Source organism: Anneissia japonica, unplaced genomic scaffold, assembly GCF_011630105.1.
Source record: "Anneissia japonica isolate Jap-2015-1 unplaced genomic scaffold, ASM1163010v1 scaffold288060_len1141017_cov207, whole genome shotgun sequence".
In the NCBI taxonomy this organism is placed as follows: Eukaryota; Metazoa; Echinodermata; class Crinoidea; order Comatulida; family Comatulidae; genus Anneissia; species Anneissia japonica.
Genome location: NW_022712486.1, coordinates 240,043 through 257,503, shown reverse-complemented (window position 1 = coordinate 257,503; position 17,461 = coordinate 240,043). Strand labels below are relative to the sequence as shown.

Here is a 17,461-nt window from a genome sequence, read left to right as displayed (position 1 = left end):
ATTTTAATGCCTTTTTTTTTTACAACAGTAACAACATAACAATATGACAGCTGTAAACTGGATTGGCTTCCTTGTTGCGAAATAAACGAGTTGTATTTCTGCTCTGAGTGATTGTGACTACCTTACTGCTTTTTGCTTCACTGTGATATAGTCAGTGTTGATGCAATTGCATTAGGGTCTTGACATATCACAATTTCAACTACAGTAATGTACCTACAACAGTTCTTATTCCCATTACGAAGCAGCTTTCAACTGAAGTTTTAAACCATATTACTACTGATACGAATGATGATAGTACTACAAGTAAGATATTTTTAAACATTTATACACACAAATATTTTACAATTACATAGTCATGATTATGTACAGACGTAATGAAATAGAATTTGAAATCTTAAAAACCGTAAAAATATGTATTTATAATTATTAATATGATCCATATCTTCAATTGGTTTTTGTTGGAATATAATTAATATTTCCTCACAGATACATGCAACTTATTTGATGTCAACATCACTTCTGGAACACTCTAAAATAAAGGAATAAATGTTTCGAGAGATTAATATTTAGGAAAACAGTTTTGCTGAAATTTTTATTATAAGTACAAAACTGGTGTCAGTGCAGCCTTTGAAAGGTACTTTCTTTCCAAAAATATAAATCAACAGTGATGTTGACATTTGCTTAATTTATTTAATGCTCTTGGATAATAAATATTTAACTGGTTTTTACCCCTTGGATTTTAAATGCATATTTTCTTTCATCCATGTATTAATTAACTTAAATCAGTAAACGTTAATCTTTTGTTAAATTGTGGCTGGTTTTCTTCATGAATGGAGAGAGGATGATGTTGATTCACTGATTCTGCCTATTGTACCACTGGAGCTCCACATGGATGCTCTTTTTCCATTACTGTTTCCATTATATCTAATTATTTTATACCTGTTAATAATGAAAGTTTTTTTTATATCAATTTTCCTGGGTTTTTTTTTTGTGTAGATATAATTAACTTAGTAGTTGTTTAAACATGACATATTAAACTGGGCTGTAACAAAGATAAGTTGAGCTCCAAATGTTAAAAAAGAAAAGTACTTCCTCATTAGGAAAATTTAATGTTGAGTGTAATGTTTTATCTGTTTAATGTATCTTTTACACAATCGGCTTCAATACTCAGCAGTGTGATTTGGTTCAATAATAAGGGGGAAAAAATGCTGGTAGTCCAACAAGCTAGTAAGATCATAGGTACCGGCGTTAAACAACCATGTAGGCAAGGACCCCAATGATACACAACTACCCAAATGATACAGAACTACTCGAATAAACACCCAAATGACAGGAAATTACCAAAATGTCTATACAGTAATTAACGTTGAAACCTTTTGAATTTTTAACATTAACAAGTATTTATTTGTCAGAATTGTTTGTAATGGTTTTATAATTTACTTAATCATTTAATAATAATAATAATAATACAGTACATTTTCGTATAGGCCTATGTATTTATATGATTTATTCTATTAATAGATGCTAATGATGTTTTTGTTTATTAATGTCATACGTGTTACTATATCATCAATAAATTTGTCCTAGTAAAACCACGAACGTCCTCAATACGGTTGTTAAATCGTTGTTTACATCCTCTCGCGATCGCATAGCACGACGATCAGGTTGGAAATTCTTTGGATAATAATTAGATAACCTGTGCAGAAAATGGAATATGCCATTAGAGGTACTTACTACTGTAGAAGATATTGAGCTACTCAATATCCTGAGCTACTTACACGGGGTCCATGGATCACTCTTGATCCCAACACATTAATATAGAATAGAAAGTGGTACAAAAGTATTTCTTAGGCGTAATATCCAAAGATGACGTGGGAGTTACCTTCCTCCTGTTATCGTGTGCATATACAACGACGACACGCTTGTGTAGTTCCAATATTATATCACGTGGTATTTGTACGGTTCTACCAATTGTTTAATTAAAATCACCTTTGTGCGACAGGAGCCGAAATAGCTCAGTTGGGAGAGCGTTAGACTGAAGATCTAAAGGTCCCTGGTTCAATTCCGGAGAACCCGCTTGGGTTCTGAATATTCCCGGGTTTCGGCACCATTTTTTATTTTTATAAATCACGGTAAGAAGATTTGTATCTGAAAGTAAAATCGTGAATAAATATATATTTATTTTTGCTTGTGAATTTTTTTTTTTAATGTACTTGCACAACCTCTTTATTTTTTTAAAATTATCTGACATTAAACTTCCTGAATGTGGCCTGCTGTTTTTCGGCTGATTTTTTTTTGTGATACTATTTTAGTGTATTTACTGTAAAATTATTAGAGTATATTATTAGATTGTGCAAAGATTTGTTAGTCTTGAAAGTGCTACCATTTTACTGCGCAGCATGGGAAAGGTCATGCGGAGTTGATACGGTACTGTAAGAGGAATGTTGGTTGAGCCGGCCAGGGGAACAGTGAATTGAGCCGGCCATCTGTAATTTAGTTTTACTATTTTGCTTTTTGATGGATTCTCTTGTATTTTATCTTGTTTGTTGGATTTTGTTGATTTTTAATATTTTTGTGTTAGTATACTGCTGTAATTTTATTTTTAATTCATATTTTTTCCGTGAAGAACCTAATTTCAGGCCTTAATTTTCCTTTTTATGAATGCACCGCCTACGCGGCTGAGTACCATTGATATATAAAAGTGTATATCCAATGTGTGTATCGAAATAAATAATATTGATAATAATAATAATAATAATTATTATTATTATTATTATTATTATTATTATTATTATTATTATTATCTGTTTTCATTAACTGTATTTCAAGATAAAAAATAAAATGATAAAATGGATCATACTGCATGTTATTGAACTGCCATACTTGCGTTTTATAGAATACGTACTTGACTCAAGTTTGAATTGTTATTGAGAAACGTATGCATTTTTACATTGCGGGTGTTAACTAGCTCTTTTATATCATGTATGTGTTTTACTTAGGTTTAAGAACGTGCTTTGATATAAGATGGAATGAAAATTAATTTGGAAGATCTACACTGTGAACAGCCGCGCTTTCTTCATCTTTGTATCCTTTGCCTTCGTGATGACACGGGCGCCTGTAAATTATGCATTTATCAGGGGCGGATCCAGAGAGGTCCAAAGGGTGTGGGGGTGAAAGTTGGGCCGACGAGACAACACCATAATAGGGGGTCCGGGTGCATGCCCCTCGAAATTTTTGTGTTCTAGACGCCCGAAAATAACATTTGAGGCGTTCTGGGCTATTATTATTTTTTTTTCCCTTTTTTTTTATCTCCAAAAAGTGGGGGTTGGTCCCGGGCCGCCCCCTCCCACTCTAAATCCGCACCTGTTTATTGTTATTATTATTATTATTATTATTATTATTATTATTATTATTATTATTATTATTATTATTATTGTTGTTGTTGTTGTTGATAGAGGCAGTAGAGATAAAAAAAGATCTATTAATCAATCAGCCTTATGAGGGCAGTATAATGGAGGCAGTAGATTCCCCCCCCCCTTTTTTTTTATCTCCAAAAAGGGGGGTTGGTCCCGGGCTTCCCACTCTAAATCCACTCCTGTTTGTTATTATTATTATTATTATTATTATTATTATTATTATTATTATTATTTTATTATTATTATTATTATTATTATTATTATTATTGTTGTTGTTGTTGTTGTTGTTGTTGATAGAGGCAGTAGAGATAAAAAAGATCTATTAATTAATCAGCCTTATGAGGGCAGTATAATAGAGGCAGTAGATCTAAAAAAGCTTTATTAATCAATCAGTCGAGTGTTTCTCTAGAGCTACGGTACGGTACTCATCGAACTAAAAACACTCGCTTTTAGTAATAAAAACAAGTAAATTCATAGGTTGTGGCAAAACATATTCTGCTCTTTAATGTTTACTTTACTGGAAGTAATTTTCTAATATATATACATCACTGAAACAAATAAAACATCCTGAAAAATGGAAAATCCTCTCCACCAATGAGTTCTTTTTTTACAAAATGATTTTTAATCATGTATAAAATTATATTTTAAAATAATAAAAAAAATAATGGCATTATTATACTGCCAATATTAATTTATAAAAAAAATTAATATTAAAGCAAAATATTTTACAAATACAAATAAATGAGATTTCAACGTAGTTTTGTTAAGTGTAGGTTGTCGAAACAACAATACAAATTATATTCGTATTGATATTAAGGTATTTGTATGGAGAAGATAATGATATAAATTAATTGTGTGAATCGTTATAAATATAAACTTAACTATAAAGATTGTCTGCTTGTTTGTAATGCATTATCTAAGTCTCCGTCTAAGTCATCGTCATCAGAATGTGTTCTTTGTTTTTTCTTCTTGTCTGGTAATTTTCTCCGGTGTATCTGTGTGGTTGTCTTTTCCTCTTTTGGTGCTTTACACGTGTGTACGTCAACTGTTTCAGTGCACTCTTTACATCGCACAAAGCAACACCAATGAAATTTACACTCGCACTTTGTTGTACGTGTCACACGCGCGGTATTGTAGCCTCGCCCACAGCACATGATGTCACATCCGTCTGTAGATTGGGACGTTTTATTACATACGCGACCTGCTGTTCCTAGTGAACCTGAAAGAGAAATAAATCATATACTAATAAACTAATTAATAAATAAATCAACGTAAAATACATAGCCTGAATGCACATGTAATTCATTGAGCAAAATATAGGCCAAGTCTTTCTCTTGTGTCACGCTTTGGTAGTGAAGTTTTACGGTAGTTTCTTACCTGTTTTGTGATTCATGACGCAGTAATCGGGTGAACTTTCGAAGTAGACTAAATCTGATTTTGTAGGCGTTTTGTGGTTCTTATTGGCAACTATTATACCCGTACTGTCCTGATTCATCATTATCTCCGTGGCGCTGTCGTAACGTTTCCTCAGTACTGTACCTACTTTATTGAACTCGGTCATTGCTAACCAACAGGTTCTTATATTACAAGCTCCGCTCACTCCGTGGCATTTGCATTGCAGTTTCATCGCACGAATAACCGCCTGTACAAGAATCACATCAATATCTATTATTAATATTTATAGGCATGCTATTGTAATTTTTCATATGGTTTTTAAAAAAAAGATAGATATAGAGTAGTGTGGTGCCAGAGGAAACGCGTTTTCCTCATGCATTTTATGAAAGCCTTTTTCCATAAAATCGCTACGCGCAACATTATCGATGACAGATTTCGGTGACACTGATTAGTCGGTCGAATCGGGAAGCCTTCCCGACAGTGCGTTGGGGACAACTCGCAGTGCAATGCCTGTCCGAGTTAATATTGTAGCAAGAGTGTAGCAATTTTATGGAAACATATCTTAATCTTGGTTCACACTATTATTTAAACGCGTGATGCAACATTACTACGCGTACACCTATGCCAATAACGACAGTCATTTTTCAGTTTAAACCACTTAAAATTAGAGGCATTCTGCTGTGTAGATCCAAGTATGTACAATCGTGGTTAAATGTGCAAAACAAGTTAAACAACGACTTTTCAGTGTAAAATCTTTTTTTTTTCGACGAAACCTATCATGTTATGCACACTCACCCTTCGCCCCGCCCTGTTGTTATGAATATTCATAAGGGCTTTTGCATCACTTTGTTTCTTTTCCTTCGCATCAACGAACTGTTTGGTGAATTCAGATGCATATTGAACGTTATCGCTGCAGCCTCCCCACTCGAAGGGCCCATACTCGTCCTTCTCGGTTCCACGTTTTTCTGGATCACATGCACAGTCTAATAGATCTCCCTTGCTACACGACCGCGTAATAGAATGCACTACGCCGGCAGATGATATCGAATATACAAAAGCCGCTTCCCTGCTGCCAGCTGTAAAAACAAAAATAACAAAATCAAAAATAATATTTTGAAATTAAAGTTATAAAGGGTGCTAAGCAGAATGTCAATTTCCTATTTTAAATGCATATTGAATTTCAGATATGATTTCATTATTAGTCAACACTTTGAAGTTCGTTGCTTCTTGCAATAATTTGTTATACTCAGTTAGCGCATTCCCCCTCCCAAACGCTCACCCCTCCCCATTGAAAATCTTCGAAACAAAAAAATCACGGTCAAGTAATTAAAAATCACCTGATTTTGGGAGCTGTGCGCCCTCCACCTAATCAACTCCACCCCACACTTCACCTTCGTTTCCCCATCACCCCCCCACCTTCCCTTATTTCAGGTACACAACTGTGGTTACGTAAATCAGGGAGTTTGAAGCTGGCATAAATGTGAAAGCTTGTATAATAATACCAATTAGTTAGCTAGAACAGAGAGGTTACCGTACACCTCCACGGCTACAGACTGGTACTGGTACGGGCATTTATAATGCGCCTCTTCTTTGCGGTTATAAAGCGCAGTTCTTTTCCCTGGTCATTGGGTCCACATGCTAAGTGTTGCTGCTGGTAATCAGCGCAGGAGCAGCGACACTCTATTCTCTAGGTCTATATTATCTATTGCGTTAAGTAAATTAATACTGGCGACCATTTAATTCCAATATATTGTATAATGCAATATTTTATATTGTTTGTATATCTCCAAAAACACCTACCAGAATCAAGATACGGTACCGCACCATACCTAAATTTCCACAGCATTTATATTACAAGTATACCGTAGAGGCTGTGATAGTCTTATTAGAGGCCTCGTCTCCGTCTAGATAGTCATTTGCATCGATAGTGTTTTGGTGGATTTCAAAATATAATATTTGTCATTAGGCCAATGTCGAATTATTTATTTAGGAACAAATAGTTTGGTACGTGGTACCGTAATTCAGTATTTTTGAAGGGCTGGAGCTGTATCGATGCTGTGCTCCAATATCAATACGAATTAATGACGGATGATTTTAATTAGATGAAGGACATGGAGTAAAGGCAGAAAAAAAAACTTAGAACGAGAGAGGCGGTAGAAGAAAGTACTGAATGACAGGTTTAATGTTGTCAGGACACTGACTTGTATCGATTATTTTGTAGTTCAACAAATTTGTTTGTCTCAAAACGAACTACTTCAAAATGATCTGTCTATTTGGATTTAAGAGTTTCATGCATTATGTACGCAGTACGAATAGGATTAGTCTGTATTCTCGACGGATTAGAGCATTTATTTAAGTTGGCTATTTTCTTGGCTTCTTTGTCAACAATGACAGGAGGTAAAGTGAATGGTGATTGGCCGAAAATGAAGCTATGTTGCACTCCTTCTGTTCTTTTCGCAGGCAATTTTTTCAACCTCTTCCCGATCTAGATCATGTAGAGCATGCTATAGCGAATAAAGCCTAAAGGGCCGGCTGACAATACTTGGTCTGATTGGATTAATTAACTATAGCATTGTATTATTTCGTGCTCGTCTATAGCATTTTCCAGCAAGTTTTAAACGCCAAACTAAATTGTTAGAGATATGATATGAATAAATGAAGAAACACCTTGTGAATAGTCTTACGGTAACTCCGTCAATAGGCCTATTACTATCTTTCTTATTTTTTTGACTTCGAGTTTGATGAATTTCTGTCTCGTCGTTTAAAGTAAAAATGCCAGCTCTACAGACTACGAATCAAAACATCAGGAATAAATTGTACAATCTTCCGTCTCATTGATCTAAGCCCTATGCTTGATAGCAGCTGTGTATAGGCAAATGATGAGTAAAAATATGATGTGAACTATATCATTAGGTGCTTATCACGTATTATATGTTTCACATACACAGATAATTGGTTCATAGATGATATACTGACTGTATGTACTTCTGTCTCATATGCCTCCTTTAGACATTAATACTTATGCTCCTCTATACTGGTCACTACCGTATTATAGTCGAATGGAATCAACAAGAAATTAAATAAAAACATGTTAATCGCCTTAGTATGTCAAATACTGGTGGCCCAAGTCTTTTGGACTATAATAATAGGCTTAGTAAGTAATTCGCAGGCCATGGAATAAAACAGTAACATTGACAAATAACCACATCATTACACAGTCAGCCCCAACACATAGCATTGAGGTCCGGCAAATAAAAGACACTAATTACAATTAACAAGATTTATTAGTAGTCAAAATCAATCACAATCCAGCCTCTTGTACGCTTGTCATCCTAATACAAAAACTCAATTTAGGGAGGCCCTGAAAGGACACTGATAATATTTGTCTTTAGTGGTCGATCCCAGTTTTTCCTTGGGCAAAAATAAATACCGCTGAAATGCTGAAAACTAGCTTAGCTTTTACTGAACAATCGAAGTTTTAACTGATGTTTTGTTTCACTGAAAGTCTAGTAATTACATGGGCTATTTATCAACAAGGTTGTAAAATCGGTGGTCCTTGAACAGCTTAATAATCCTAACCGAGTAAATAGAAAATACAGTAATGCAGTTTAACAACAATAGGTTCATGTTTTGTTGGAATACAATGAACTGATGAGTAACGTAAAATGTTGGGGATAAACTTCAAGTTGCCACTGATCAAAAAAACAACTGAACAGTCTAGCGGTGGATGATCCAGGGACCGAAGGACTGAACATTTTATCTCGATAGTTAAGCGCACAGTTACTCCAAATGTTTAAAAACAATAATAGTAATAACAGTGCACTAAAAGATTACTTGTAATATATATGTAGGTATATATATATATGTATATATATATATATATATATATATATTTATATATATATATATATATAGGCCTATATATATAATTATATGTATATATTAATAGATATATTAATATATTAACTTTTTACGCCGAGAAATATACCTTTATTAGCATAGTCTAGCAAAAACAATCCGACTGGAACATCATTGAAAGTTATAAAACAATTCTACCTTGGCCGACTTCCAACCTAAATCCTCGCCCCAACCGCTGTACCTTCTGGGTGTTTGCGTACGGATCGTCGTACCTTCAGGGTGTTTGCGTACGAATCGTTATCCAGCACCTATTGGTCCTATTTCCATTACTCTCCAACAAGTTCACGACTGCCACCATGCCAGAATAATGTTATTTTAAGAAAATTCCTTCCTCCTTAGACCTAACCTAGTTTTCTTCTCCAATAGAAAGCGATACATTGAAGCAAATCGCCAAGGACAGCTGGGTGCGAGGCATTTGTATATCATACGCGTTGTATATTTATATTGTAATATTATAGGCCTAGCTTTTTCTAGATTAGTTGGGTATCGAGTACAACTTCTGAGCAATAAAAACGCTAAGTAATACCGTACCAGAGAAACGCTAAGTTTCTGGCTGTTAAATGATGCCCATATCGATAGTGGAACTTTTCAGAGTGTCAATTTAACAACTGGCCAATCAGAAGTAACTGGGCCAAGAATACGCACATGTCCCAAAAACACGCATATTTACGTGTACGCTTGTCGTTTTTGGGACCTTACCCAACATGACGGAGCTTAGCGGATAGGTCCATTCCATTGGAATTGATATTGGATTCCAATAAATAATAATAGGATTTATTTTTTTGTATGACAAAATAAATTATATAGTCTGATAATGTCATTGTCAAAGTACAAAATGTACAGGTATGTGCGATTTGTATACATTTGGCCTTTGTCTTCTTTTCGTTATCATAGGTTAATGTGATGTCTTGTATAACGAGTTATGATGAGGATAGTTGGAGGTTACATAACCAATGGACTTAATCTCGAGAGCCCATCTCGGATTGAAGCCAATTTAGTTTGCAAAAGTAGCCTCGAAAAGAAGACTATCCAAATTTCGCAAAAAAAAAAAATAAATAAATAAATAAAATAAAAATTAAAAAATCCCAGGGCTTTTATTCGAGGTTTTACAGTATATAGATAGTTGGAGTTTTTTTTTTTTACAAGTATACAATTTAAGCAAGTGTGCCCCTTGGAAATGGGCTGGACTGTCCTCTGTCCATTTAAATCTCTTCTTAAAAGCCATTTTAAAAATCTGACTTGTTGATAAAATGGCCCCGAAACTGCTAAATACCGGGATGGTGTCCGGTGGGAGATAGTTTAACCAATTGTAGTTAAGAGTAAAATATTGTATTTAGGAGTAGTTAAGCCTAGCTTAAGGTAGTTAGAGACGTCCTGGGTACGACATTAAACTCCATCCTCCAAACTCCAAACTGACAACCCTCTCAGATATGTCTTAGTGGCTGCTGAGGGGAGGGTGTTTATGGTCACCAAGCAGCAAGAAAAACCAATAGCTGAACAAAGGGCGGATGAGCTCCTGGGTGTCAACGGCCAACCATTAATTATTTTAAGGAACATGAGTAGTTTACTCTCATTGCTGTTATTGTTATTATGATTTTTTATTTTTTATTTTATCTTACTGTTATTATTTTATTGTTATTTGTATTTTCTCGGTTGGCCTATATTATTTTCTATGGGGCAATGTGCAATATGCGCTATATAAATATAACATTATTATTATTATTTTTATTATTATTATTATTATTATTATTATTATTATTAATGGGCGTTCCTGATGCTCAATAATTTTAACTTTTTTGTTCACAAAGCATTCTTTCTTGTGTGTGCTTGTTGAGCATCGAATAAATTCAATCAATCTGTCAATCAATCAATTATTGTATAAAGTCATTTATTGTAGGCCGAGGTCTATAATATGGTAGGTTAACGGGCGATCATTGATATCACAACTTGTCATCTAGTATTTCCCCGAGGAGAAAGCAACGTAGATTCAGCTGTAACCAGTATACATGTTATATTTTAATGAGGCATCCTTTTCTAAAAGACTTTTTCCTTTTTTTTAATTTAAAAACACTGAAAGAGGGTGAAACTTCATGTAATTCAGATTAGGCTTATTAGTCCTATTTTAGAAAGGCAACATGCTGTATGCCGACTTCAACAGAAAAAAAAATAAATTGAATAACAGAGGTTCTTAACAAGTGGAAATAGAATATTGAGACTAAAAGTCAATGGGATGGAAGATAATGATGAGAAGGATAGAAGATACAAGGATAATATTTATAATAATTGTGAAATTATCGCTAATTATGACTAATTATAGGCTGAAATAAATTTAAATTTATTACGTAGGTATATGAACATCTAATTAATTACAAGAACTAATTTAAGCGGGAACACTTATATACTAGTAAAATTTGTAAAGCCTTGAAGTTTCTCTGTTCACAGCTTTGATGTCACCGACACCTTCTAAAGTCGGATTGAGTGTTATAGTTGTGAAACGATGTCATGTAATGCAATTAACTTGATCGGGATGCACAAATAAGTGATTTGTAAGTGACATTTTCAAAACAATATGACCGTGTAAACCTTTTTTAGAACTACAATAACTATAGATAATGCAATTAAGAAAACTATCAAGTGTCTTATTGATTGAAAATCAATAAAGCCAAGTCAGTATTTTCATCATGTTAGATCTATCTCCCATGGCTTCTTCCATTGTAATAACAATGCATTGTTTTAATCTAACATTCTCCCACTTTCCAATGGATGTGATCCTCAGAAAAAGCTTTACCAAAAGTAGCTTAAATGTACAACATTGTAATGGGGGAGTTGGTAAGGGCCAACTTTTGCTAGGGGCGACGTTTGATACTGTAAATAGCACTTACAGTAATTATAAATTTCACCTTCCCGTGACGCTTCTTTAGCAATCATGACGAGAATAATGTCATGATGACAACTTTTTTGCGGGCCACCGCTATTTCGGAGCACCTTGACATGATTCAAAATGCATTTGGAGCCTTCCCTATATTTCATTGTAGGCCTAATGTTTTATAATACAGTAGAACCCTTCTTAAGTTGACACTTCGGGACCAGAAAGTGTCTACTTAAAGGTATGCCTCCTTAGTAGGGTGTCGAATTAACAGGGGTGTCCCCTGAATAGGGTTTGGTTATAGTGTTAATGCCGAATAGCTCCCCTTAATTATTATTAAGGCCCTACCAAAGAGTGGCTCTACTCTAGCTATATCTTTTCACTTACTTTTTAACATCACTTTGCCGAAAACTGTGGCATCCCCCTCAATTGTTGAACAGTTCCATCGATCCGTTACAAACTGGTTCTGACATTCTTCGACGCCAACCCTAGCACCACCTCCCAGGCTGATCATCACGTCCGGGTTGGCACGGCATAGCTGTCTTTGTTTTCCGACCAGGCCAGGGATATTCTCGCATAATATTCGGGAGCCCACGCTGCTCAGTTGTGCCACATACCTTTTCAACAGAATTTAAAATAATTCGATAATCATTTGAATTACCAACATTTAAACATATGACAGTAATGTTCTTCACTGTTATTCACTGTTGTCCTTCACTGATGATTATTAATCATCAGTAAAGGAAATATGAAAGTAATGTTCTTCACTGATGATTAATAATAGTAATAATATGTAGTCAATAATAGTATTCAACTAAAGACTAGATGAAATTCTTCCAAGTGTTCATGATAATAATAATAATATTAATTATTATTATTATTATTATTATTATTATTATTATTATTATTATTATTATTATTATTATTATTATTATAAATGGTAACTTTTCAAATTCATTCCGACTGCATTTCTTATAACATTGTAGTCTAAAAAAGCTCAATTTCCACTACTCTAACCCGGAAAAAAAACTCGCCTCTTGACCTAAGAAGTGAGCTCCAGTCGACCCCTTGGTTTGGGCCCTTGTCTGACTTATTTTAGCCCCATTTGGCAAATTCCTGAAGCCATGGCCACTGTCACAAGCCCATCCAGTACTACCTAGAGTACCTTCTAGTCCAACAGCTGTGAAAATCAGGGTTAAACTAACAGTAGTAAGTCTACCGTGAAAACTTGAATGTGTATCTATAGATAATAGGATAATCTGTTGTTTTCCAGCTCCGCATATTGTAATGTTTTGAGATCGCTAGGTGCTTAAATTGTGTTCGATGTATTTACAAAAAACAAACAATAAATGTAAGTCGGTCGACGCACCAACCAACATATGGCTAACGTCATTAGTCACTTCGCACCTTTCGTGTTACCAAGTACCCTATGTGGTGTTGCTAACGAAAGTTTCTTTATTCAGGGGAAAATGTTAGGAGAGGGAATAACTAGCATTTTGTCATCAAAGGACGATAGTGAAGACAAAGAAAACAACCCAACTGAACAAAAATAAACACTACTTGACCTAACATTGGTATACGCGACTTTGTTTTAAGCCTACTTTTGAGAAAAACTTTTTTTTTGAAATAGCTGCGTTCGACTTTTAATGCAGGATCAGGTTAGAGATAATTATGAATTTGCGGCGTGTACTTATTTAATTCATAGAATAAATTAGCGGATCCACTTTTGACTTTTATTAAAGTCAGGCTCCGGAGGAAAAACTATTTTTGATATGTTGTAGAACTGATTTTTCCAAGACAGAAAAAAAGTTGTCTGACAAAAAACTGGGGAACGGTGAATGAGATAAAGATTTGTTAATATTTAAAAACTGGGGGAAAAAGGGGCGTAACCGCCCTTTTTTACACCTTTTATATATAAAGATAGGCCTATATAAAATATATATTATAATATATTTATAGATAAGATAGGCCTTTATATAAATCGCCCTAAACAAGTCATCTATGGGACATAGCATTTTAAGGTCTCAAAATGACAGATATGATCGCGAAGTAGAGAGGCAAAAACAAAAAAATCTATTGCTGTAATGTAATAGATTTTATTATTTGTATATAATATATAATTATCAATATATTATGATTTATTCATTTTCTAATTATTTACAGCTAGTGATTGAAGGAATGGAATCATGACACTAGAATTACGGATTTCAGGATTGTGACAATATGTCTTGAGTCACGATATCGACTTAAAGAAAAATCAATAACTTATAGATTTTCCTTCGACAAAGTTAATGTGTTTTTTAATGTAGTATAAGCCACAGGTTAATGGATTCACTGGGGCGTTACATGGCCCAACTCGCTCTATTAATAGGTTTCTGTAAATAATACACATTAGATATTTAATTTATAGCTGTCTTCATTTGTTATCTAGGCCTATAATAGAAACGGATATTTTATTTTATATGATCTCGTATATTTTTTCCACTGTGCATGGAGCACGCAATGATACGTGTAACGTGGTGCGCAATCGTCGCAAGGTGATATACGGTATGCTATGTGGTATATATACTGTCTCTTATACACATCTAGATGTGTATAAGAGACAGGTTATAGTGTTATATACAATATTATATACATTATGTTCACGCGATCGCTTACCAAGTGGTGATTGTATAGGCAGTAGTACGGTAATGATATACGGTATGGTTCGTTAGCATCACAGTTGGCTTTCATGTGGGGACATGTCATGATTCTCTTTAGTATTCTTCACTTGTCACCATAACTAATTGACACTATTGGTTTATAATAGCTGAAATGACTTGAATGTTATTGCTATGTTACCGATACTGGCAATGTTAAATGAGTTGACGCGTCTCGTCAGTTCAATAGGTTACGACATTTAGAATTTACGCGTCGCGAGGCGTTGAGAGAATGCGTCAAACGTATAAGAGAGAATGACGCAAATAACACCAGAATGGAGTTGAACAAATATGATTACAGTGAGCCTGCTTTTTATAGACCAGTAGTAGCAGTTCGTATGCCATATTTTACATTGTTCTGCACATTTTGGTCGAGTCTTGGGAATTGTTGTGACTATTAATTAAAATACCTAAAATAATGAAATTAGTCCCAGTCCTAGAAAATTTGGTCTGGACCCCCGGAGACCCAGCCCCAAGGCAGTACAATATGGGACAACTGCCCTTTTATGAAAAGTGTTGCGTTTGATAAGGTGCACCTGAGCCTGAGAGAGCTACATAGTCATGGTATAGTCTAGCATTATCCTATATTTTTTGTAATATTGGCTTTTGTTTTAAAAGTCATTGAAAACAATTATGTTTTTTTTAATAGATCCTAATACTAGGAATATATTTGCTTCTGTTTCGTTTATTGTAGGTCTAGTTAGGTTACATCTTTGCACCTGTGTAAGCTTATCATTGTGCATTTTCCTTGTTGTAGTGCCTTATATTATTTAAAAGAGCAAAATCAATTTCATGATAAGTAATTTCCTTAGCTAGCAAGTAGAATAATCAATAGTAGTAGATTGTTTAACAACTAAAATAGTTCTTCTGTAAACTTCAGTTTAGTGCTAATATGCTTTTTTAATCAGCTGGCGTTAGCAATACTTCTTTAATAATCAATCGGTGTTAACAATACTACATGTCGTATATTTTATAATAAGTTCGGTTTTCTATCGATACACGTCAATTGATATTTTATTCTGGCTAAGCATAATAAAAACAGTTTGTATCTGCTGCAAACTATTTAGACTCGTTTTAAAAGTCTGAATATTCAAATATTTTGTAGTACGATCAAGTGATTTTTATCCTTTGTCATATTTTATATATTAAACAATTTCATTATACTTACCACCACATCGAGGTTGTTTCTGATGGAAGAATAAGGAATACCAGACCAAAGGTTAACACGATCCTTAAAAAGATTTTCATCGTCTTGTTCTGATATATTCCAAAGCCACGAGAATGGCAAAATTATTAGGAGCAAGTTATGATGTTACTTTTTTCAAGGAGAAGAAGTCAAGTAGGCATAAGCCTATACCAATACAACTAATATGATATACGGTACTAAAAACTGCCTGGCGAGCGACACCACTACTATAAGTCCCACATAATAATGGGTACGTCATTCAACCTCAGCATTTTATTGGCTGACTGACATCTTCAAAGACACCGCTACCGGGTATTTAACTAGCCTAGGTGTATCTTAAGGATGATACATGGTGAAGCAATAATCAGACAGCTTAGATACGAGTGTAAGTTAGAGTAAATACTGTGTTCTAGTCCCCTCCCCCATCGTTTTGTGGTCCGCCTCTTGTTTAAAAATGTCACAAGGTAGAATACGGGCCCAGGAAATCGAATCCAAAACCTGTAAGTTTTTAAGCCTGTGGCAGGTCTAAAGTCTGTATGGCATATATATATATATATATATTTAAACATGCAAAAGTATGTATAAAATCTAGTGTTCAAATGTATATCTTCCTGGTTTAAGCAATTTCAGGTCAAACACAGCCAAAAATGACTTTTTTTTATATATTTCTAAAATTAAACGATCATTCATCATCGTTTAAACATACTGTCAAATTAGGACCACCAGGTGAACACACACAAACGAAACAGTATAATTTCTCAATAGCATTTCTTCTCTAAAAAACAAGCGATTACATTTATGAATCAGAACCTTCATCGATACTTACGTTAATCATCGCAATAATTTGTATCCTCCTGTGTGTTTACAAACTTTCTGATAGTGTCACCATTTTGTCTCCAGTAAGATCTACCCTAGCCCTCCATCCATCACCACATTGCCTCTCGTGCTGAGAGGGTTTATGCCCCTAGCCTAAACATCAACCTGTCACAAATTAAACACATCATTCTCCTGATAGAGTATATCATCAATTGCAGAACGAGCATCTTGACAGGCACATCCATTGGATGATGTTTTTTCTACAGTATTCCTACACTCTGGTGATCGATCTAGTATGCGATCCGTCATTTTGATCAATGAAGGAACAATAGGATCTAATAATAATAATAATAATAATAATAATAATAATAATAATAATAATAATAATAGTTAATCATAATAATGATAATAATAATAATGAAGATGATGATGATGATAATAATAATATCTGTAATAATATAATAATTATAATAACAATAACAATAATAATGATAATGATAATGATGATGATGATGATAATAATAATAATAATAATAATAATAATAATAATAATAATAATAATAATAATAATAATAATAAAAAGAACATACAAATTAAAATATATATGTGTTTTGAGTTTGTTTGAATGTGTTGATGTTAGTTGCTTGTCGAATTTCGATTGGTAAGTAATTCCAAACTTCAACTGAAGCACAGAGAAATGATCAATTCCATAAATTATCGGATAATGAATATAAACCGTAGGCAGAGTGTACACAATTGGCTCATGTGTACTATAAAAAAAAACCCAGTCTTCACGAGTGTGGGGGGGGGGGGTTACCCCAGTGTACTGGTCCATACATCCCCTGTTATGGACAGGCGAGAGTAGCTGGTAACAAGATACCTGCCAGCTCAGACACGAAGTGACCCTTAGGGGAGAAAGCAAGCCCGTAGCCAGCGGGGTTCGTTGGGTTCGAAAGAACCCCCCTTTTCATGAAGTGCCCTTTCAACAAAGGCTGGCTAGCCTACACTTTAGGCCAAAGCCTAGAGCCTATCATCATTAAAAGTCCTATTTTAATACCCGATTGTTAGGCCTACCTACATAAACAATTCAGGCCCCGAAACCTTGACTCAGAAATACCGGGATGGTGTCCGGCGGGGAATAGTTTTACCTGTATATATATATATA

General features: G+C 34.4%; 1 protein-coding gene across 1 annotated transcript; it reads right to left on the bottom strand.

Moving 5' to 3' along the window:
* Positions 1-3,894: 3,894 nt before the first annotated feature.
* Positions 3,895-15,686, bottom strand: LOC117107889 (protein Wnt-2b-A-like). Its single transcript, XM_033249722.1, has 5 exons — positions 15,463-15,686; positions 11,983-12,212; positions 5,607-5,887; positions 4,794-5,058; positions 3,895-4,635 (listed from the first exon to the last, which is right to left on the bottom strand). Exons 1-5 carry the CDS (start codon positions 15,540-15,542, stop codon positions 4,298-4,300), a joined length of 1,194 nt encoding a protein of 397 aa, XP_033105613.1. The 5' UTR covers positions 15,543-15,686; the 3' UTR covers positions 3,895-4,297.
* Between the last annotated feature and the right edge of the window lie 1,775 nt (positions 15,687-17,461).